The sequence below is a fragment of the Equus caballus genome, chromosome 5 (genome assembly GCF_041296265.1).
Source record: "Equus caballus isolate H_3958 breed thoroughbred chromosome 5, TB-T2T, whole genome shotgun sequence".
In the NCBI taxonomy this organism is placed as follows: domain Eukaryota; kingdom Metazoa; phylum Chordata; class Mammalia; order Perissodactyla; family Equidae; genus Equus; species Equus caballus.
In genome coordinates this window covers 18809934-18835089 of record NC_091688.1, presented here as the reverse complement: position 1 = coordinate 18835089, position 25156 = coordinate 18809934, and the positions used below count along the sequence as shown (strand labels likewise).

The 25156-nt window shown below is 35.8% G+C and overlaps 1 protein-coding gene across 14 annotated transcripts in view; it reads left to right on the top strand.

The window, feature by feature from the left end:
* The window catches only part of EDEM3 (ER degradation enhancing alpha-mannosidase like protein 3), a 64187-nt gene that overhangs the window by 6227 nt on the left and 32804 nt on the right, over positions 1-25156 (top strand). For all 14 annotated transcript variants that reach the window (XM_001490885.7, XM_023640701.2, XM_070267867.1 and 11 more), the window contains 5 exons: positions 12021-12121; positions 12869-12908; positions 17788-17900; positions 18836-18989; positions 23858-23992. In XM_001490885.7, coding sequence (XP_001490935.1) covers positions 12021-12121; positions 12869-12908; positions 17788-17900; positions 18836-18989; positions 23858-23992 — 543 coding nt within the window. The remainder of the gene's footprint in view (positions 1-12020; positions 12122-12868; positions 12909-17787; positions 17901-18835; positions 18990-23857; positions 23993-25156) is intronic.

Genomic DNA, 25156 nt, shown 5'->3' with positions numbered 1-25156 from the left:
ATTACTCAAATATCTTAATACGTTCACATTATCTTTATGAACATCTAAGTACATATACTTTATGCATTTTTGTATTTTTAAATATTGTATATTTTAGTTGTGGGTCCTTCTGGTTGTCGTATATTGTACATTTTTAAGAGTATATTGAGTTCTTAATAAATGTTTTTAGAATATGATGGTGATGAAGTTTGAGGTGTTTTTAACTGTATTGGAAACACAGTTTTAAATTCATTTCTCAAAACTTCAGCCATTCCCTTTATATTTCAAAATCATTTATCCCTGGTTAATCCAATTTGGGTAAAGCATAATTTAACAAATCTAGGCTAATGGTTTTAAGGTGGCCAAGTGGATCCATGCTACACTCTCAAACCTTAGTCCTCTAGTAAAAGCGTACTTTTGGTTCCAAAGTTGAATAAAATGGTATATAGCTGGATTGGTTCAATACATCTCACTGTGAATAAGATCTTCTCTTTGTAAAGCACAGTATCTTTACTATCTCGTCCCGTATTAGGTAAAGAGCAGACTGTTGCTTCAATACATTTTTCCCTACTATAGAATGCTCTTAATAAATGCATTTGTGACAGAGCAGGTACTGAGGGCAGCCTTCAGAGGACTTCCCGGTCCACTTGCTCTTAATTGGATCCTAACTGGGTAACTTTCTGTTACACTTACCTACCTGCAAGATCTAAAGGAGAGAGATTTCAACTCCAAAGACTGGGAACTCCTGGAATTAACACCTGCTTCCATCTTCCAGTGGAGTCACACCCATCTGCAGTGCGCTGCCATCCATATTTTAAAATGTTCAACTATTTTACAACATGAATGACTCTCGCAGTGTACTTGTGCTATGCTCAATTTATGTGAGGTTTGTAACCCAAGATTTAGTCTAGAATGCACACTTCCCCTTTTCAAGTTCTCAACTAACATGAAGCAGTTCTAAAATATTAAACAGAGACCAAGTGCCCTGTGTTTGTTGTTTGAAGTCAGTTGAGCATTTTTTCTAGTTCCTATACTCAGAAACACTATTAGCTTGCTGTAGACTACAAGTGTACATAGGTTTTGAAGTTAGATGAGTTTGGGTTCAAATCCTATCACAGCCATTAGTAGCTTGGACCTTAGACCATTTAACCCCCTAAGAAGTGTCTTCCTGTGTAAAATGGGGATAATTGCAAAGGGTTATTATAAGCTGTAAGATTTTTGAGAACAGGAACCATTTTCTTTAATGTTTAATAGATTCATCTTTTATATGTCCTGTGCCTAGTAGCATGCCTGGTATGGAAATACTTATTAAATGTTTTTTGGAAAGAACTGAATTGAATTGTTGTGAAGATGTAATCAATAATGGTTTTTTTTTTTGCATTTGATTATTGTGGTATATCCTTACCTTTTAAATTCAAAGAAATCACTCAATACACTTCATAAAAATACAAGTTAATGGTTAATTTTGGGATCTATAACTCTAGTTTGTTGTAGTTAGTTGCCTGCGATGTTAAAATGTAAAATGCCTGGCGTATGGTAGGCTTTTAATAAATCGAGAAAGCTTTTCATCTCTCATTCTTTTTAAGATTAGTCTAGTCTACAATTAGAGCAATTCCTTTTAACCTTTTTGGTTCCCAGGAGAACAATGGTATTTTCCAGAGAAGGCAGTGTAATAGGATTAAGAGCAAGAACTCTGGAAATGGAGCAGGACACCCTGAGGTGGCTCTGCCACCTACCAGCTGGGTTACAATGGGAAAGTTCCTAATCTCCCTGAGCCTGTTTCCTCATCTCTCTAAATGGGTTGCCTGCCTTCCAATGTTGTTATAAGGGTTAAACAAGCTAATACAACGGAAGTGCTTAGGACTAGTGTCCAGCAAATAGGAAACACTATCGAAGAATTTACTGTTACTGCTACTAACTCAGCTGCTGCTATCACTCCTATTATCATTATTCATTTTCTGCCTGAGGTTAAAACTGCCCTCCTAAAATTCATCTAGGCTTTAACTCAGAACTTCTTCCCCAGATTGTGCATAGAACTTCCTTAAAACACACATTCTTTCCTGTTTTAGGCATATACCCTTTGAGCTTGTTTTTCCTTTTCCTTTTTTTTTTTTTTTTAAGGATTGGCACCTGGGCTAACAACTGTTGCCAATCTTTTTTTTTTTTTTCTGCTTTATCTCCCCAAACCCCTCTGTACACAGTTGTATATCTTAGCTGCAGATCCTTCTAGTTGTGGGATGTGGGACGCCGCCTCAACGTGGCCTGACGAGGGGTGCCATGTCTGCGCCCAGGATCCGAACCTTGGGCCGCTGCAGTGGAGTGGGCGATCTTAACCACTCGGCCACGGAGCTGGCCCCTCCTTTTCCTTTTTTGATTCCCCAGGTTCTGTTCATGCTGTTTTTCAATAATAATGCCCTGCCAGCTTTAGGTAGATAAGTCATCTCTGCCATCCTTTGGTGTACATCCAGGAATTTTCTGACTTTATCAATTATTGGCATAAATATTAACATTATGATGACTCCATTTGGCAAATCTAGCCCCAATCAGATTGCAGATTATCCACAGTGAGTTGCACAGATGGCTTTCTCTTTTCCACAAATAACATGAAATTTGATGTTTGTTTTGGCACTTCTTGTATGACCTTATTTAACCCCAGACCAGAGCCACTTGAGGGTTTCTGTTAGCATGTTCTTAGTATTTGTGCTCAGGTCAGTTTGCAGATTGATTTAGATGACAAAATGACATGTATTTAGGCCACCAAATGCAGAACCGTTTAGTATCTGGGCTCTCTGATCTAATCTTTTTCTTCCAGTATTTTTCCTGTCTGCTGTAGACAGCTCAAACTGTCATAAGCAAAAGCTGTTCTTTGGTAGAGCCCTAAAAATTAGAAGTAAACTTTAAGAGAGTTGGTAAGCACCATTTCCTTTAACTAGTAGAATCATACCTAGTAGCCACTTTTAAGCTTGATTTTGTGAGAGCACAGCTCAAAGAAACAACAGATTAGTCTTTATCATTCAAACTAAAGGAACTGTTTTAAAATGTAACTTCCTTGTGGATTTCTAGATTTGTGTAACTTTTCTTAGATTTACTTATTTTTCCCTAATGTTTCTTTTGTGAAACATTTTTTCTTAGAGTAAAATATACATAGCGTAAAATTTACCACTTTCAGCATCTTTAAGTGTGCAGTTCTGTGGCGTTAAGAGCAGCCACTTTGTTGAGCAACCGTCACCATCCATCTCCAGAACTTTTTCATATTCCCCGCTTGAAACTGCGTACCTAATGTTTCTTTCTGATAGTTTGTTATCAAATAGAGTAATTCTGCAAATAAAGTAGTTTAGAAGTGGTACTAATGGCTGGGAGGAGGGAAGATTTACGTTTATATGTCTTTTTGTATGTAGGCATGGTGAGACTGCCTTTTGTTAACCATTATTCCTTGGCGTCTACTTTTAGAACATCCTAAAACTTTGCCAAAATGACATAAGAAATCCTATAGTGTCCTCTCATAATGTTTTATTACCACACTTTGATACTCTATATAGGATTTCAACTCAGTAGAACCAAGTCTTTCTGTTTAATTAGTTATAATTTATAGACAAAACATTTCCGATTTGAAGTGCACGATTCGGAGATTGGACAGTTGTATACAGTTGTTTACCGACGCAGTCATGATGTAGAACATTTCCATCACCCCACAAGGCTTCCTCATGCTCCTTTGCAGTTAGTTCCTTTTCCCCACCTCTGACCTCTAGCAACCATTGTGATCTGCTTTTTGTCACTATAGTTTTCCCTCTTCTGGGATTTCACATAAATGGCATCATAGAGTATGTAGTTTTTTGATTCAGGTTCTTTGATTTAGCTTGATGCTTTTGAGATTTATCTGTGTTGTTGGATATATCGTAGTTCCTATTTATTGCTCAGTGGTATTCAGTTGATTTGATAGAATACAATTTGTTTATCCATTCACCAGTTGATAAATATTTGGCTTGTTTCTGGTCTTTGGCTATTATTAAGAAGACTCCTGTGAACCTGTGAAGGCAAATTTTTATGTGGACATACATTTCATATGTTTCCCACCTAGGAATGGGATGGCTAGGTCATATGGGAAGGGTAAGTTTAACTTTATAAGAAACTGCTAAACTTTTCTAAAGTGGCTGTAACATTTTCCATTCCCTGTCGGCAATGTATTAAGAGTTTCAGTTATTCCACATCCTCTCCAACACTTGGTATTTTCAGTCTTTTTAATTTTAGCCATTCTAGTGGGTATATAGTGGTATTTTGTTGTGATTTTTCCTAATGACTAATCATGTTGAAAATCTTTCTATGTTTAATGTATCTTTTTTTTGATGAAGTGTCTGTTCAAATCTCTTGCCCATTTTAAAATCAGGTCATTTATCATTTATTACTGAGTTGTAAGAGTTGTATATTCTGGATATCAGTCCTTTATCACATATGTGTTTTATAGATATTTTCTTTCAGTCTGTGCTTTGCCTTTTAATTTTCTTAACGTCTTGAAATGCAGATGTTTTATTTTTTTAAAGATTTTTTTTTTTCCTTCTTCTCCTCCAAGCCCCCCAGTACATCATTGTATATATTTTTTAGCTGTGGGTCCTTCTACTTGTGGCATGTGGGACGATGCCTCAGTGTGGCCCAATGAGCAGTGCCATGTCCACACCCAGGATCCAAACCTGTGAAACCCTGGGCCGCCGAAGCGGAGCGCACAAACTTAACCACTTGGCCACAGGGCCAGCCCCAAAACTATTCTATTTTTTTTTTTTCGAGGAAGATTAGCCCTGAGCTAACATCCACTGCCAATCCTCCTCTTTTTTGCTGAGGAAGACTGGCCCTGAGCTAACATCCGTGCCTATCTTCCTCTACTTTATATGTGGGACACCTGCCACAGCGTGGCTTACCAAGCGATGCCATGTGCGCACCCGGGATCTGAACTGGCGAACCCTGGGCCGCCGAAGCGGAACGTGCGAACTTAACCACTGCGCCACCGGGCCAGCCCCTAAGTGCAGATCTTTTAAATTGTGATCAAGTCCAATTTATCCTTTTTTCTTTTATGATTCATGTCTTTTATAGCCTACCTAAAAATATTTGCCTAGCCCAGGATCACAAAGATTTTCTTGTTTTCTTCTAGGTCTTTTATAATTTTAGCTTGATCATTCAGATCAGTTATTCTGATGCTATTGTAAATTATAGTTTTTCAACTGTTAATTTTCATTTGTCTATTGATGTTACACAGAAATACGATAACTTTTTGTCTATTAACCTTATATCCTGCAACCTTGCTAAACTCAGTTACTATTTCTATTAGCTTTTTTGGGTAGATTCTTTAGGATTTTCGACATGGTCAGCCATGTCATCTGCAAACAAAGAGACTTTTCTTTCTTTCTTTCCAATCTGTTTGCCTTTTATTTCTTCTTCTTGCAGTGGCTAGGACTTCTAGTATTATGGTGAAAAGAAATGGTAAGATCCTCGCCTTGCTCCTAATTGTAAGGAGAAGGCAGTCAGCCTTTCACTCTGAAGGGTCTTGGTAGCTGTTGGTTTTTCATAGATGCCCCATATTGGGTTAAGTTCTTTTCTATTTCTAGTTTACTGAGAATTTTCATCATTACAGAGTATTGAATTTTGTCAAATACTTTTTCTATGTCTCTTGATTACAATCTTCCTAAAAAAATCTGTTACTAGCAGGGCTTAATTTCATTATAACATTAATTATCATTTGTTTATTTCATATAACATTATTTTGTAAGTTCAATTTGTTTTATCATTGATCAAAACCAAATTAAGATATATTGAAGAATTTGAAACCTTTGGTCTCACCTAAGTTTGAGCACAAACTTAAAGTATGCTGACACTCTGCTCTGTACTGATTAATTTAAAATCTTTTGAGAGCTGCACTTCTGCTAGTTGTTTCTTCTCAGTGTTGAGAAGCATTCCATAAAATATGCTACCTAGAGGGACAATAAATGTTGAGTGTAGGAAGTGAATCTAATAGTTTAATAGTTTAGATAAATGGAATCCTAAACACCTGAAAAATGGTCTGATAAGTGAGTATAAAAGAAAATTGATAAATTATGCAAGTTTAATTAGTAATTAGCATATGCCATCCATATGTGTATGTAAAAAATATCGCTTAGTTTTTATTTTAGGAAGAAATACCTTATCCGCCTCAAGGAAGGAGGAGTTTAACAATAAGATCTAGAATAAAACATTTAAAAATGTGTATAACTTTATTGGAAATTAAGTAGATATATTCTCAATAGCTCACTGTTATAAATAATGCTTTTATTCTGTTATTGTTTTTAGTAGAATAAAGTCTCTTCCCATTGCCTGATTTTTGGATTGGTTTTACAAAAAAGTCAGTCTTTGAGGCTACTTTGACTTGAGTGTTTTAGGGCAGGGTTATATCACCTCAAAACTCCGGTAGATTACGCTCTGATGTGGAGAGTCTGTGTTTTACTGTATGTTTTTGCTCTTGCTTTTAGCTTTGCTTCTGCTTCGTTTATATGGGACTGTTTGATCATCTGCGCTTTATTGCCGAGTGATAATTATTAAACGTTTTTCGTGGCACTGAGTCATAGCAATATGAATTACTTATCTCTAGTTCTGCCAATACATTGTGAAGGGAAAGTATTACTGTACCCCCAGTAGCCAGGATGTTTGAAGCATAATACACCTGTTTATTTGCCACGTATGCATTGCTCTGGATTTATGCAAACCAACTGTAGTTTGCTTTGTGGTTAACGCAAAGAAGAGGCTGTGGTTTTGTTTTCGTCTTTAATCTTGAAACGGGAATGTAGAGTAGCTTTGCACCTGGTTCAAACTCTCTTATTTGATTATTCTGGTTTGCAATTGCTATTAATATTTTTCTCATCTGGATAAGCTTAGGGTTTGAGTTTCATATTTAATTTCAGACAAGGTGTTTTGCAAAACCCTAAAAATAGTAGTATGAAGGTTTCTGAGCAGTGGTTTAAATAGTAAGGTACTCTACAGTCAAATTAACATTCGAATGATCTCTTACAAAGTATCTTTCAAAATACATGAAGTTTAAAAAAATTTTACTTTTCTTCATTTACTTCTGAGTGTTATTTATATGCATTAAATATGAAACTATACAGCAGTAAAAAATAGTGTGTACTCTGGGAAATCACAGTTCTATTGGCATTAACACTGAAAAAAGTAGTTAGAAACTTGACATGTAAAAGATATGTAAAAGTTATTTGGAATTTATACAAAAAAATTATATGTAATTTAAAATTACAAAATATTGAATTCAGAATTTAGCAGCTGAATGTGGATTCTAAATATATTGAAACATTTGTTGGCTGGAATCCTTTCCTTAGGAAATAAATCATGATAGAGCATTGAACTTTTTAAAAGACCTGAAAAGTTGCAATCTTTAATGCTTTTTGTGTTCTTTAGCCTACTTTAATTTTGGGTGGTTTTTTTTTTTTTTGGTCTTTTTCTGTTGACCGTGTGTTTAGTATTCCTGGCCTCTATTCTATTTTTCTGCTGCTAATGTGCTGAGTTTGGAATTTAGATAATTGAGTTTAGTGAGAGGCGGTAGAATAGAGTTGGACATGGAATCAGGAATATTTTTGCTGAACTTCAAGAATTAAGAATCATGTGGACATGCAGGTGTAGGAGGAGCAAGTCATATTGAATGTATGAAAGATCAGACTAGTCTTAGAAACTTTGCCTTAGCAGTACTCAGTGAGTGCTTGCTGAGTGTGAGGAATGGGATCTCCAAATTTCTGAATGAAAGAATATATATCTCAGGCGTTTTATAACCATTCAGATTGTTTTTCAAGTGTAAGGCAAGAGACAGCCTAAGCCAGGAATACTAGAGAAATAACGATACAGATGACTCTCTTACAATAAACAAACAAAAATAAACTACGCAAGGACAAAGTCCAGGCGACAAGAGATCAATCAGAATAAAATCTCAGGGATGGAGAAGCCATAGAAAAATGTTGTGTGTTGAATCCACTCAAGTAGAATTCTGACACTAACAATTGTGGGAATTATGGTTCCAGACTAGATTACAAATATTATAAACCTTTAAAAATCTTTGTCAAAACATTAAAAATTCTCTTTCTGATGGTTATACATGTACAGAGAATTTGTTTGTTTGTTTGTTTGCTGAGGAGGATTTGCCTGAGCTGACATCTGATGCCGATCTTCCTCTTTTTGTATGTAAGCCACCGCCACAGCACGGCCACTGCCAGACAGGTGGTGTAGGTCTGTGCCTGGGAACCAAACCCCGGCCACCAACGTAGAGTGTGCTGAATTTAACCACTACAGCACTGGCCCTACAGAGAAATTTTTAAAATAGGAAAACTAATATTTAGTATAGAATAATTCAAAATATTAGAGACTTTGGAAAAGTATTGTTTCTTTGCAAAAAACTTGGGAAGTTTGAACAACGCTCTCCTTGCTTGCCTTCATCACATGGTATAACTCACTGTGTGATGGAGCATACATCTTTTCCGTACCTTGTGAATTGTCCTGCTCCTTTCAAAGTTTGAATCAGCTTCCAGAATTTTATCCTTTGCACTCTGTGTCATGAAATATCTCTGGGGATTCCTTTAATGGAAAAGTTTTTGCGGACATCATTTCCTCTGCAACATCTTTGTCCTTTTTGTCACAACCACTTTCTTCATCTATGTAGACAATTTGACCTTCACCGAGTTCCTCTGGCTCATGTCTAGAGTCTCAAATGACCGCAGTATCAACATTCCTTAGTCAGCTATTTCTTCTATAACCCCATTTAAGTTCAATTTGAATTTCACTTTTAGTGTTATCACTTCATTTCTTTGCTTAACTTATGTTCTTCTTATCTAATTTCCTCTTTTGATTATCTGTTCTTGTAAGTTGTCAAACTGTCGTGTAGGATTATCACTGGGTGACAAGGAGACAACTCCATGCTTGCTGTCTATGTGTGAACGAATAAATAGATACACAGTGATCAATCACTGACAGATTTTTGAAAAAGTGATGCGATTCATCACTGATTGTTGTGAGCATCTGTTATTTGCATCGTGATTTGTGGATTGAAGAACCAGCACCAAAGTTTGTATTTTATGCAATTTTTTGCAGGTAATATACAGTGGTAACTGAAAATTGAACCATGTTATTGGAGGTTTATTTAACTAAATTGTGGAAACTCGTGTATAGTGAATCCATACAAAGCAAAGATTTCTTATAATAACATAATTGACCAAAATACTAAGTTGTATGAGTATATTAATTCTGTTATTCTTGGCAAGGAGTCAGTAAATATTGTCTAAATTTGAAGTATGTAAACACAGTGATTCTAACCTCTAAATGTTTCTCATAATCATATCTTATTAATTTTAGAGGAAGCTTTTAGGGACTCTTTCCTGGTGAAGAAAATATAAAGTTCAGCAGGTCTTTCTTGTTTCTGTCCTTTTCTGTTAAGACTCACAGCCAGTGGGTGGAGATGTTCCAGGTCAGTATCACTGAGGCAACTACCCAACTTAAAGAACCTGCTTCTCTGGCTTATGGCCGTGTATGCAGGGCCAACAGCATCGACTCTCATACCCTTTGGGCATTAACATAATTCCCACTAAAGCCTGTCTTTGTTCCTAATGCCCATGTTGTGATCAGTGCAGCTTCATCTTCTGCACTCCACTGTTGACTTTTGGTTCTTGAAAATTTCTTTTCTTGTTCTCCAGCTCAGATATGTATTAAAAATGTTTTTTTAAAAATTTATACAGCATTTCATTGTGTTTGTAGTAGATAGGAGGGAAGATTCTTGCTTGGGCTTCATCATCTAGACTAGAAATACTCTGTCAATGATCATTCTGTAAAAGAAAAAATCCCACTCACAAGAGTATCCCAAACTATAAAGTACCTATTAAGAAATATGTGAGAACTACAGGAGGAAACGGAATTCATAAAAAAAAGGTCTGAATTAATATAGTGATGTAGTATATTCCTAGATAGGAAGACTCAATTGGTAAAGATATCAATTCTCCCCAAATTAGGCTCTTCCAATTAAAATTTCAATGGAATTTTAAGGAAATTTAAAAATTATCCAGAAGAGTAAATTTGAAAAACTCGTTAAGAAAATTTTGAAGAAAACTAACTAGGGGGAGTGAATTGCCGTACCAAGTAGCAAGGCATGTTGCAAAGATAGAGTAATGAAGATAATGGTTTTGGAGCAGGAAATAAGTCTGTAGAAACAAATAGATCTGTAGGACAGTAGGAGTAGGAAATAGGTCTATTGAGCAAATAGATCTCTAGAACAAAATAGAGGCTACAGAACGTGTGTGTGTGTATCAGTTTTGAACAAATGAAGCTGTATTTCAAGCAGTTAGAGAAAGAATGGATTGTTTAAAAAGTGGTGTTTAGGAAATTGGCTGTTTTGGGGGACAAACACAGTTATATCCCTATTTCACATCATAAAATTAGGTTCCAGATGGAGTAAATATTTAGACATTAAAAAAAAAAATTCTAGGAGTACTGTTTTCAGAGGCTCAAGATTGCCTTCTTAACCATGCCTGAAATCTAGAAAGTAAAGGAAGAGACTGATAGATTTAACTCGTATTTAAAGCTGAAAGTAAAAAGCACCACAAACAAAGTTAAAAGCCAAACAAAAGACAGGACAAACATAATGTATAGGGCCAATAAGACAATCAATAGAAAATGGACAAAAGGTATAAACAGACATTTCCAAAAAGAAATAGCAATGGCTGATACAAAAAGATGTTTATCCTCACTAATAATGAAACTTGAGATACAATTTTTATCCAGGAGATTGGCAAGATGTAAACCATTGATCATCTCCTATGTTAGTGAGAGTATTGGGAGAGTATAAATTGGTGTCTTCAGTTTGATAGTAGCTATCAAAAATTAAATATCCAGGGGCTGGCCCCGTGGCCGAGTGGTTAAGTTCGTGCGCTCCGCTGCAGGCGACCCAGTGTTTCGTTGGTTCGAATCCTGGGCGTGGACATGGCACTGCTCATCAAACCACGCTGAGGCAGCGTCCCACATACCACAACTAGAAGAACCCACAACGAAGAATATACAACTATGTACCGGGGGCTTTGGGGAGAAAAAGGAAAAAATAAAATCTTTAAAAAAAAAAAAATTAAATATCCATACTTTGGTCTGTTTCTAGGGACTTAATCCATAGAAATAGAAGCATATGTACAAAATATATATGCATATAAATGTTTATTGTAATATTGTTTACATAGTGAAAAATTGAGTTCAACCTATATGTTCATCAATAGAGAAGTAAATAAGTAAATTTTAACATATCTGTACTTTGGAATACTGTGAGGAGCAGGTACTCTGAAGATTACAGGCTCTGAAGTCAGGCTACCAGATTTGAATTCTGCATCCACCATTTCCTAGTTGTGTGATGTAGGCTTACTTAACTTCTCTGGGCCTCAGTTTTCTCATCGGCAGAATGGAGATAATTGAATCTATTTCAGAGGGTTGTGTGATAATTAAATGAACTAAAGTGTATAGAACAGTGCTTAGAACATAAATACTCAATAATGTTAGCTAATATTCAATTATCACTTTGCAGTTATTAAAAAGAATAGAACACATCTAAAAATTCTAGCATGGAAAAATCCCACTTTGATTTAAGTAAACAAATTTTAGAGCAATGCGTGCATATGGCAGGAGCACTTGTTTGTAAATAAAATTTTTACATGATATATGTGCATGTATTTTAATGTATGTGGATAAGTCTGAAAGGGTAAATGCCAATCTTAGCAGTAGTTACCTCTGGGGAGTGAGATTAGGCAGAGGGGAAGCAGATTATCAGATTTTTAAAGAAATATTTTCTTGTATTGTTCTTCTTTCAAGCATGTATTATATTAACTAAAAATTTTTTTAAAGATTTCGTAGACTGTAAGGATGGTAGAACTTTTGACTAACTTTTATGTTACTTTTTCTTTTTTTTTTTTTTTTATAACTGTGAAACGGTTGTGTTCTCTAAATGATGTGTGCTTTCTCTTATTTTCCTTAGTGACTCACTAAGATTTTCCTTGCAGGAACATGCTTACCCAGCTGATGAACTCATGCCTTTAACCTGCAGAGGTCGTGTTAGAGGCCAGGAGCCAAGTCGGGGTGATGTCGATGATGCCTTAGGAAAGTGAGTATGGGCATGGCATCTCAAAGTTCCCAAGTCTTAGACTTCTTAGAGACAGTTTACATTCGGATTTCTGGGGATTGGTTAAATTTCAAAGACTGCTTTAAGTATTACATTAAGTTCCCTTATTCCTTTCTGTTATCTTTTATAACAAATTAAATAGTTTACCTCTCAGATCAGTGAAAAGTTGTTTATTAAGATGGATGTCACTTTTAAAATGTTTATGAAGTCATTGACACGTTGTAAGGTGTTGATGCTTTAATATTTTTATTTGCTTTAAAAAGAGCTAATGAAGGGCTGGCCCGGTGGTGTAGTGGTTCAGTTTTCACACTCTGCTTCGGCTGCCTGGGGTTCACGAGTTTGGATCCTGGGTGCAGACCTACACATTGCTCATCAAGCCACACTGTGGCTGTGTCCCACATAGAAAATAGAGGAAGATCGGCATAGATGTTATCTCAGTGATGATCTTCCTCACAAAAAACAAATAAGTAAATAAAATAAAAAATAAAAAGAGCTAATGAATATTTCTGTTCATTTTGAAAGATATGTAGATATGCTGAACATAAATGTAATGTGAAGGCGTTTCAGGTTCTTTTCAGTGCTTTATGAGTTACACTGTACCATAGATGTGTGGAAGTACTAATTGGTAGAAACTATCAGTCAACAGGATGTAGATACATCAGCTTATACATTCATGGATAAAATATTCAGAATTCTAATGTTTTGTATCTCGCTGTACTTGTTTCTTAGATTTTCCCTGACACTGATTGATTCTTTGGACACTCTTGTGGTAGGTTTGATTCTTCTTGAATTTCCTTATTTTATAAATCTCATAGCATACGCCCTCAAATATTGTGATAGAATCATTACACAGTAAGTCTGAAATAGAAGCCTTTGGAATTTAAGATGTTCTGATCTTTGCTTCTAAATAAATCTTTCACACTGTTGAGTTGATAATGTCATGTGAATGTCAAGTGAAATTATGCAGAGTTGTGGAGATACTCAAATAATCTATAAGTCTGTCAGCTTATGTGATGGCGCCTTAATCAGAAAGGTTGTTTTCCTTTGGACAAGGAGCTTGAAGCTGTGTGAAGAAAGAAATTTTAGAAAATACCGTTGATATTCTTGTTCCACAATGATGTGCCACAATGATACTGAAATTTTTAAATCAGAATTTTTATATATTATATTCATTAAAAGGAATTCTGGTTTCCCAGCCGTGATTTTTAGTACCAAGTGATCATTTCTTGGCATTCCTTTTCAACCTCACGTGATACAAAATCGTCTAAATTATCTGGTTGGGCATGGTTTGTGATGGCAGAGGAGAAAGATGGAATTCTAGATGTCCTGATGTCTAAATACAGTATCTTTCTAGTTTTCTACTTTTAGCTCAGTTATGGTATACAAGTAGGCTTGTGTCAGGATTTCCCCTAAGGCATAATTTTCACCTATGAGTTAATGTCTCAAGTACTAATTAATATTTTAAAAAACAAAAAAATCTTTGGGGTGGCAGAAATTTTTCAGAACGAGACTTTTCTTTTGAATATTGTTTCTACATTCTTCTTTCACTGGGCAATTTTCTTTTCTTTCTTTTTTTTTTTTACCAGAGAGTCTCAACTATACCAGCACCTTAGGAGGACTGCCTGTGAAGTTTTAAAAACATCCCCCTCTCCCAAGTTATTCTGATTTAATTGTTGTGGAGTGGGGCTGGGCGTTATTGTTTGTTCCTCTAGAGCTTCTCTTTGTTTATAAAATGCAACTGTGCTTGAGAGGACCTTTTTGTTGAGAAGACTGGTGGTTTAGTCCTTTTTAACTGGATCAGGATTTCGAAAGTCATGGCTTCATTTTTCAGAGATTAAAGGAATGTGCAAACTGTATTATAAGGCCTATGAGAATGAGAGAATAGTCTGTGTCTTATTTTTGGTTTAAGACCCTAGGTGTTGGGGAAGAGAAAAAGATAAGCAAAATAACCTGGGAGGCACAAATTACCACCCTGGGAAAAACTAAGTAGTGTTATTGATTTGTAACTCTGGCTGGGTTATGCACAAACTTGATACAGGGGAGTGTGGAGCAGAAGCAGTGTATCAGGAAAGACCAAAGGTGGACTTATGTTTGTCTCTCATTCTGTCATTTTGGCTTTATCCTTCCATATAGCAGGTTCCCTATCATCTCTCTGTAAGCTCTTAGTTGATTTTCATGAACATGGACCTCAGATATCATATGTGTTTTAAAATTTTTTTCAGAAGTGAAGGAGAAAAGGTCGTTCCAGGCTTCATAACTTTCAAATATTTAGAAATCTGTTGGCTTCTAATTGAGAAGACAGTCATTATCATTATGGTTATAACCTTCAGATTATACCAATTATATACTTTGGCATTGTTCTCAAAATATGATCCCAGGACCAGCAGCATCAGCATCACCTAGCAACTTCTTAGAAATGCAGATTCTAGGACCGTATCCCAGACATACTGAATCAGAAAGTCTGGGAGTGAGGCCCTGTGGTCTGTTTCTTAATAAGCTTCCAGATGATTCTGTGTATGCTAAAGTTTGAGAACCACTATACGATGATGCTGTGGTTTTAAACTTCAACGTACTACAAGTCACCTGGGGATCTTGCTAATATGCAGATTCTGACCCAGTATACTCAAGGTGGGGCCCAAGAATCTGTGTTTCTAATAAGCTGCCACTTTGTGGCGGTGCTGCTGCTGGTCAGCAGACCACACTTGTGGTAACCTGGGCTGTAAACTGACTTCTGGCTCCTTGTGGCGGGGAGGACCAAGAAGTGATGAAGTCTTACAAACATTTAAAAAATTATACATTATAAACTCTTTAAATTTCAGTCTTTTCAAGTGGGAATAACCTAAGTAACTTATTACATATCATTGTAATTTTGAAATACGCAAATTCGTTTTGAATTTTTATTATCTTAAACATTTTCTTTTTAGTTTAAACAGAATTAAAAGAAATTAGTTTGAATGTTTTTTCCTATATTTAGAAGGAATGCTATCTTGCACATTTTATCCATACAAGTATTAATATTTCTAATTTATTTTGCCTTTACTTTGTGATGATTTTTTCATTTTGTGATTTATTTATTTGAAAACATTAATAAGACATATCACTTGTGACAGTACACACAACCCTACCATTTTTATTTTGGTTATGCCATAATGTGTTAAGTAGAATTTCTTTTGTCATAGTTTGATCTTTAAACTGTTGTTTGTAATTCTAGCCATCTAGTTTCTGTTGACTGTACTGAAGTCAAGTACTGAAACTTTAAATTTAACATTACCATGAAATCTGTAGAAAGATATCAAAGCATATTAAAGATAATGGGGGAAAGGAAGGGACCTGAATTCATCCTTTATCAGTTAGGAGCTTAAGAAACTCATTAACTGATGGGGCTGTCAGAGTGAATTTTCTAGCTAACTATGGACAGAGAGAACTGTCTTCCAGTTTGATTCTCCTTTTAAACAAATAGCATTGGTACTATTCTTGGGAGTAGTTCTCAGGAGATAGAGCTAGGAAGAAGAATGAGACTAATAAAACGATATTATAAAGTGTATTTGTGTGTGAGGGGGGAGTAGAACAATTGTGTCTCATTTTAAGGGCTATATTCCTCTACAATTGTTGTAGAATTTACATGGACTTTGAGGTTGAGAAGGGAAAGCAGTCAGTTTAAAATTGGGTTTCGTATTATATTTACTCAAGGCTTACCCTAAATTTTACTTTTATTTGAATTTTAGTCAGATACTCTTATGGATTTTTTTTTTTTTTTGCTAAGGAAGATTCAGCCTGAGCTAACGTCTGTGCCAGTCTTCCTCTATTTTTTAGTATGTGGGCTGCCAGCGCAGCATGGCTGCTAACAGAGTGGTGTAGGTCTGTGCCCAGGAACCAAACCTGGGCCACCAAAGCAGAGTGCACTGAACTTAACCACTAGGCCACTGGGACTGGCCCTCTTGTGGAATGTTTTATATCTAAATTAGAATTTTTAGTGGAAGTATCAAATCAAGTGAAAAAGCACTACAAAATATTATCAAACAAAAAGATTAAATAGTCAAATAAAAGAAAACTACTTTTAGTGGATCTAGGCCCTAAATAACATGTAATTGGGCAGGCTTAATTTAGACTGAAAAATCTAAGCAACCTATATAATGACAGTGACCCCTTCATGAAGCTCGGTGCAAGAATCCCAGAGTTCTTAGCTTAGTCAGGCTTCTAGGCCCATGTGGGAATAATAGTAGTATTACAAAGTCAGGCACTCTGCTAAAAGTACTTCACATAATTACCTCATTTAAGGAGACAACCCTGTGAGAGAAGGTGTTTCCTCTTTTTATAGATGAAGGAACAGGCTCAGAGATGGAAGTAACTTGACTGAGATTAGACAAGTAGTGAATGAAGGAACCAGAATTCAAATTGGAGCTTGCTCTTGACCACAACATTGTACTTCCCCCTTAGTACTTAGGGGCCGGGGCATCCACGGGGTGAAGATGGCAGGTGGTGTATGGTTTAGGATCAGTCATTCCCTGAAGGCTGTGCTTTCTTCTGAGAGCGAGCAACTTTTATAATGATGTTTGGTGAAGAGGATGGTTTTTTGTTTTGTTTTGACTTGGAAACCAGATCCCAGTAGAGCTCACCTCATGTAGCTCTAGTCGTGGGTTATATATATATATATTTTTTTTTATATAAAATTTTTTTATTAAAAAATATTTTGGGGGACCAGCCCTGTGGCCAAGTGGTTAAGTTCATGCCCTCTGCTTTGGCTGCCCAGGGTTTCACTGGTTTGGATCCTGGGTGTGCACGTTGGCACCGCTCGTCACGCCATGTTGAGGCAGCGTCCCACATGCCGCAACTAGAAGGACCCACAACTACAACATACAACTATGTACTGGGGGGATTTGGGGAGAAAAGGTAGAAAAAAAATAAAAATAAAAAGATTGGCAACAGTTCTTAGCTCAGGTGCCAATCTTTAAAAAAAAAAATTTTTTTTGTCTTATACAATATACATAACAAAATATTTATCATTTTTGCCATTTGTAAGCCTACAATTTAGTGACAATAAATACATTTACAATGTTGTATAACCACCACCACTGTATACCCAAAACTTTTTCATCATCCCCAACGGAACTCAGTACCCCTTAAACAATAACTTCCCATTCTCCATTTCCCCAGCCCCTGTAACGTGGTTACCTCAAGTAACCTCTACTTCCTGACTCCATAAATTTGCCTATTCTAGGTACCTTATACAAATGGAATCATGAAATATTTGTCCTTATCTGGCTTACTTCACTAATTATAATGTTTTCAAGGTGAATCCTTGTTGTAGTGTATATCAAAATTTCATTCCTTTTTATGGCTGAATAATATTCAATTGTATGTATGTATGTGGGTTATAAAGAAACCAGTTAACAGTTCTGAGGATGATTGTTTTAAAGTCCTAATGATATTCAGTGTGTTTAAAAAAGTAGTATATAAAGATTCCTTATAATTAGGCACTTAATTTTTTTGGTTTCAAATATTATCACATTTTCGTAATATGCTTAAGGAAATATTTTGTCTTTTTAGAGTCTTAAAGTGTATTAACTTGCTTTTAGTAGCTTATTCTGAGGATATTTTTCTTTGACTTGGTAGAAAAGAACTTTATTTTCATGATTTTCTTTTCCTAGGTATTAAATAAAACTAAAGAATTTGAAGATGCAGTGAGAAAAGTTTTAAGAGATGTTAATTTAGATAATGATGTAGTTGTATCAGTTTTTGAAACAAACATCAGAGTTCTTGGGTAAGTAAAACACTGAAGCTATAATTTTAATAACAAAAGCTTAGGGTATACTGTTTATTTTTTGACGGTAATAAAGCAAGAAACTTCTTATGTTTAGAAGATAAAAGTTGGGATATTATGAAACACAGAGGCTGTGGGATGACCTTGCATTGTAGCAGGCACAGACAGCAGCGGGCTTTGGAGATAGTTGCAGACTCAAATCAAAGGTAATCCCTGCATGTTGTTAAAAAGGACTGTAGGTTGAACACTTGGGGGTTAGCTCCATCACAGGCTCACCAGCTTACGTACTTTCCTAACCTTAGCCAGCACCTCTTCATGCCAAAGGAAACTGAACTTAGAGGATTACCTCACAACTAAGCAGTTTGAATTGCTCTTGGAGCTTTTTAAAATAGGGTGGAATTATAGGATTTATTAATTCAAGTCTCCACATTATTAAGTTTTATATTTAATGGTTACCTTTGTGTTATTGTAACTCATTTCCTATTCTCAGACAGACAAGTGAGTCTATTCTTCAATTAAGGAAATAGTTACGTAGCTTTTCACAGTTTATTTGTCTATTACATTTAATACAGAGTGAAGAGGTTTTTTTTAATATTGTGATAAGAGAGTTAAAGATTTCATGTTGATTCAATTAAATTAGTTAAATTTGTTAAAATAAGTGATTTCTAGGATGTTCTTCATTTTAAGAAAATTTAAGGCGTTTAAGAATGCTTTACCGCAGATAGAACATCAGAATTTTTTTTTGTACTGGCTAGGTAGTTAAAATGGTTTGCCATAAAATGAGTACCCAGAGTTAGGTGGAGAATTAGATTCTTCTGTGATCTTTCCTTACGGATGCTAAATTGTTGATAATAAGATACCCACGTCCTTTTAGGTAGTGACCTATCTGTAAGTATCTGTAAGATGTGGATAATGTTTCGTCTCTGTGATTGCAGGGGTCTTTTGGGTGGACACTCATTGGCAATCATGCTGAAAGAAAAAGGCGAGTATATGCAGTGGTACAATGATGAACTTCTCCAAATGGCAAAGCAATTGGGTTACAAACTTTTACCAGCTTTCAATACTACCAGTGGCCTTCCTTATCCAAGAGTAAGTAATCCTGAAAAATGTTCTTTGTATACTTCCTTTGCTATTTTAAAAAAATGAATTTTTGTGATCAGAGCCATTGTTCTTCACCTGCCTGAGGCTGGCAAAAAACGTTTCATAGCTATGTAACAAATTTATATTGACATTTCAATTAATTTGCCTTTGAGTGGTATGAGAATTTAGATTAGTTTAAGCCTTTTTATGTGTCACTGTGTACAGATTAGGTTATACTGCAGAAGAAAGAAACAGATGCCAGACTAGCATTTGGACACAGACTTATTTGTGCAGAAGATGTAGTTGAAGCAGTGAGGGCAGGTGTTAACTCTCCAGAGGAGAGGATGTGGAGAGAACGCAGGACAGGGGGATGAGTAGGGAGCAGAGCTGTGAAGAGGAGCGTGTTCAGGCTTAGGAGAGCCACAGAGTAGTGTGTAGTATTATGAAATCCTGAAAAGAGTTTCAAAAGAAGATGTTCTAGAAAACATTAAGAGGATTAGAGGCAAACAGAGCCTTGAAGGATATAATGTGGTAGAATAAAGGAGAAAGAAGGATTCAAAGTAGGTGAAAGTACAGGACCATTCATTCTGAGACTTCTTCTATGTTGGTAGTTTAGAGTTGGCAGCAGAGTCGATTGAGAAAGTTTTGTGTTTTTTCCAAGAAAATTTTTTATTTAAACCAGAGGGAAAGAAGCCATTGAAGAAAGAAAGAACTCTCTCTCCTGATTTATTTCATTCCTTTTTATTTTTATTTTTTGTAAGATTTTATTTTTCCTTCTTGTCCCCAAAGCCCCTCGGTACATAGTTGTATATCTTTAGTTGTGGGTCCTTCCAGCTATGGCATGTGGGACGTCGCCTCAGCATGGCCTGATGAGCGCTGCCATGTCCACACCCAGGATCCGAACCGGTGAAACCCTGGGCTGCCAAAGCGGAGTGCTCGAACCCAACCACTCAGCCACGGGACTGGCTCCTATTTCCTTCTTTATTAACGTTATTACTCTCTCCCTTGTATCCAAGTCAGACACCTCAGCCATTACTGACCTCTATTAATTTTTGTCTTTTCTTACTGCTGCTATGCTAGTTGAAACCAATATAATTTTATTCCTAAACTACTGTAAATATCCATCTTACTCTTTTCTCTCTGATTTATACTTTGGACACTTAAAAAATTAGTCTTTCTAAAGCATAGTTTTTATCAAATTACTTTTCCCTTGAGAAGTTTTACTGACTCTCCCTGTTGTTCTTGGTGTCCTTGAACTGTCAGAGTTCGTTATGGTTTGGCAATAGACTTTCTTTGACATTCTTTCATACCCATACCCCAGTGAAATGAGTGTTCCATTTCAGCCACAAGCATCTATTAGTGTTCCCCCAAAACACCTAGGATTTTGTTGTTTTTTGTTTTGTTGTTTTCATTTCCATGCGTTTAGGCCTGCCATCTCTGTTACCCGGAATAACTTCTGTACCAACATAAATCAGATAAGACTCATTTCCTCCATCAAGAAATCTCTGGCTGGAGATACAGCAAGATAGAGAACAGTGCTTTTCAAACTAGAGGTCACAGCCCACTGATTTACCCGTTGATTAGTGGATCATGACTAACACTTTTTTTTTAATGAAACAGACTAGTATTAAATCTCTTTCTTTTTTTTCTTCCGAGGAAGATTAGCCTTGAGCTAACATCTGCTGCCAATCCTCCTCTTTTTGCTGAGGAAGCCTGGCCCTGAGCTAACATCCATGCCCATCTTCCTCTACTTTATATGTGGGACGCCTACCACAGCATGGCGTGCCAAGCGGTGCCATGTCCACAACCGGGATCCAAACCAGTGAACCCTGGGCCACCTAAGCGGAACGTGCGCACTTAACCACTGGCCCACTGGGCTGGCCCCTGTGAACATCCTTTTACACATCTTTTTGCTTATTTCTTCCTTAGGATAAATTACTAGAAGAGGAAGCAGTGAGTCACAGAATAGGAAATGCTTTTTTAAGGCTTTGGGTACTTGTTGCCCGATTGCCCTCCAGAAGGTTCTACTTTTCTACTTCCTCAGTGTTGTATAAAAGTGCATGTGTCCTTGGGGCTGGCCCCGTGGCCGAGTGGTTAAGTTCGCGCGCTCCACTGCAGGCGGCCCAGTGTTTCGTTGGTTCGAATCCTGGGCGCAGACATGGCACTGCTCATCAAACCACGCTGAGGCAGCGTCCCACATGCCACAACTAGAAGGACCCACAACGAAGAATATACAACTATGTACCGGGGGGCTTTGGGGAGAAAAAGGAAAAAAAAAAAAAAAAATTTAAAAAATAAAAAGTGCATGTGTCCTTGTACCGTTGCCAACACCGTGTATTATCATTCTTTTACCAATTTAAGGAGGAGAAGAGTAGAATCATGTTTTAATTTGAATTCCTTTGCTTACTGTGGTTAAACTTGTTTGTTGATCTTTTAATTTTCTTAGCATATTAAAATTAAAAGCAGGGTTATTTTAAACTATCTAGTTGTTTATCTAATTGAATTTACTTTTAGTAAATGTTTTTAGTTTTTGTTATAAATAGAGGTGCTGAATTTTTTGGAATCTAGGATTTCTTTTGCTATAATATAAGAGGCAGGCGAGGAATTGAAACAGAAGCCACTGAGGGCATGATAGTAAAACAAAGAAAATTGTACTGTTTTCATATCCTCTGAATTGCAAGAAAATTTAAAAATTATTTTTTAGAAGAGGACTACTGGTAGAAAATAACTGCCTCCCCTTCCTTCCTTATACACGCTTAGTAGATACTGCTTTTGCTCATGACAGTTTGTGCAATCCGTCTCTCTTAGATATGCATACATAATTGATAGTATTTGCATTAATAGTTTTAACCAGAAGAATTTCTTGGATGGAAATGCAATTGCAAGAGTTAATAGTCATTTTTTTAAACTCACCTATAAACCCTTGAGCTAGTCCACATTTTGTAATGCCATTTCCTCAAAGTTAATGAAAAGCACCTTGCCAGCTTCTCATTTAAGACCTCACTGCTAAACTTGAGTAGATGATTATATCCATAAAATATAGGGTTAATAGGAATTCCATTATGATTTAATACATATTTTACGGATTTGCCAGTGTAGCAAATACATAATGTAGATAAATGTAATGTAGGTAATTTAAACTTTTACTTTTTAATAAAAAAGGGTGTTTTTAAAAAACTGCTTTGTGATTCTCAGGAAAGCTCAGTACCAAGAGGAACCAGGTTCCAAATTCCTTCCAAGTACAAAACCTTTATTATACTTTTATCCCTTTTTGTCTTAAGCCGTTCTTAGTTCTCAGCTACCCCCAATGCAGTGATATTTCTTCTTCCGAATTTTAAATATTAGCATTTGTTGTCAGTTCTGTTTGTTTAACACTTATTTAAGACTTTCCATTATTAATTATCTTCTCTGTTTACATATTTGTCTTGTTTACTCTGTCTGAATTTTAAGCTCCTTCAGGGCAAAGGTCTCCTCAGTTTGTCTTTTACCATAATACCCATGACATAGTAGGTAATTATTAAATAAATATTGATCAGTTGATTGTAGTAATTAATAGAACTAGCCAGAAAATATTTTTCGCTGTTGACTCAATGCAAATATTTATAAAAATTGTTATAGTTTACTTTAGTGTTATTAATGTAATTAAAATATTTCATTATTGAGGATTGTTTCATTTTAAGTTCATTATTCTTAACATAAATTTTAGTGCTATAGACGGATAGGCAGCATAAGGGGACAGGGGATAGTCTCCCATCTGGCTCATGGTGCAGAGCTACCTAAAACTATTATTCTAGCAGAAGTACAAACGACCATGGTAACTGTGAATTTGAGTGGTGGTGGACAGCTGCTACCAGGCTAATAGCACATGGAATGGGGTGTAAATGCCTCGAGGGACATTCTAGGAAGTGGGATAAATGACCGTACTGAAGCCGCCTTAGTGATCCACTCCCCTTGTCTCACCTACGTTTCACATTTGTTTGTTTTGTCGCTGAGCGAGTATCTTCCCCTCTCCTTGTTTAGAAATGCTGAGAGTCTGTTGACTGGACCCTGTTAAGGTAATAGGCATACCTAGCAATTGATTTCTACAGATGAATTGAAATATAAATTTGAGTTTCTCTGTAGAGGAGTTTGAATAATAACTGACCTGAAAACATACCCATGATGTTTTGTATTTGATTCTTTTGTTTGTTGCTATGCTAAATCTTTGGCATATACTTACTCTTTCGTTGTTTAGTCAGACTGAAGAAAAACATTCTAGTTTTAATCAGTTTCTGGTTAGTCTGGTTCTTGTTAATCCAGGTTTATACTGTAGTATTATTTGGCTGTCTTTGAAAAAATTTTCTTTGTGTTATTTGTTAGCCTGTCAACAAGGCAATATACTCTCTATTTCAAAATTTCTAAAGCCTGTGAACAAAATATTAATCTCATTTTAAATATATATCATAACTTAATCAGTTTTTTCTCTATGAAAGACTAATATACTACTGATTTTTCACAAATTCTCAATTAAACCTAATTTCTTTAGGGCTGGTCTGGTTTCCTGTTCTTGTACTAACTAGTTCAAACTGTCCAGAGAACAAAATTTTTATAGAACCTATTTTCTCTATGTAATTATTATAATGATACTGAATTTTGATATCATCAAGAAAGGAACTAAATGAAAACTTATTTACCCCGCGAATATTATGTGCTTAGAATATACTTCCCGAAATGTTAATTGGAAAATCACAAACATCATCAGATTGAATTTCAGTGTTTAGTGATTTTGTGAGTTATTTTTATGATTTGATATAAAAGTCTTGATTGAAAAATGGTTTCTTATCAAGAAGTCATTATCTCTTGATAATTGCTAATGATAATCTTCTGATTTTATTTAGATTAATTTAAAATTTGGTATCAGAAAACCAGAAGCTCGGACAGGAACTGAGACAGACACCTGTACAGCTTGTGCAGGTACCTTGATCCTTGAGTTTGCCGCTTTAAGTCGATTCACAGGAGCAACAATATTCGAGGTTTGCTTTTCATAGTCTTTACTCTCCTTTGTATTGGGCAGAACTGACTTTATATCTCTTCTTCATTGGTCAAGTATTAGGATTATCAGTTGGAAGATTTCTGTTACTTTAGTGAATTTTTGTCTAAACTACATAGTTTTTAATTGTCAAAAAAATAGAAGTTGTATTAAATACAACTTTGCATTTTGTTCACAAACTATAAAGTTTCACTGAGACTGTTTTCTTAGCTTTAAGATAGGAGTAGGGAAATATAATCTTTATGAAACTTACAGCTCTGAAATCATACCATTTAATTAAAGTTGTAATTTTTAAAACAATCAGCATAAATAGATTGAGTCAAGAATTAAAACTGTTTTACACTCTAGTCTTAAATCTGCAAAGTGACAAATTGGTTTAATGGGTTTTTTTTCTTTTATAGAAGTTCTTCAGCAATGCTGAATAGATTCATGCTCTGAAATTAATTTTAACCTGAAAACTCTCCTGTACGTGTCCTTTGCTTTTGTGCTTTGTAACATCTTTTCATCCAAAGCCGAGAATTTGATCAGAAATAATTTTAATTTGGTGTCCAATGAGTAAAAATGAATGAAAAAAGAGACAGAAAATAATGCTGTATCGTAAAGTTCTAATTTTGGTATAGTAGCCCTCCCTTATCTGTGGTTTCGCTTTCAGCAGTTTCAGTTACCTGTGGTCAACCATGGACCGAAAATATTAAATGGAAAATGCCAGAAATAAACAATTCATAAGTTTTAAATTGTGTGCCATTCTGAGTAACATGATGAAATCGTGCACCATCCTGCTCTGTCCTGCCAGGGACGTGAATCATCATCTTTTTTTCCAGCACATCCACGCTGTATCCACGCCATATTCGCTACCCACATGTTAGTCACTTAGTAGCTGTCTAGGTTATCAGATCGATTGTCACGATATTGCCGTGCTTGTCTTTAAGTGACCCTTATTTTACTTCATAATGGTCCCAAAGCACAGGAGTAGTGTTGCTGGTGATTCACATATGCCAAAGAGAAGCCATAAAGTGCTTCCCTGAAGTGAAAAGGTGAAAGTTCTCAACTTAATAAGGAAAGAAAAAAATTGTATGCTGAGGTTGCTAAAATCTACGGTAACTTTCATTACAGTATATTATTATAATCTATTTTATTATTAGTTATT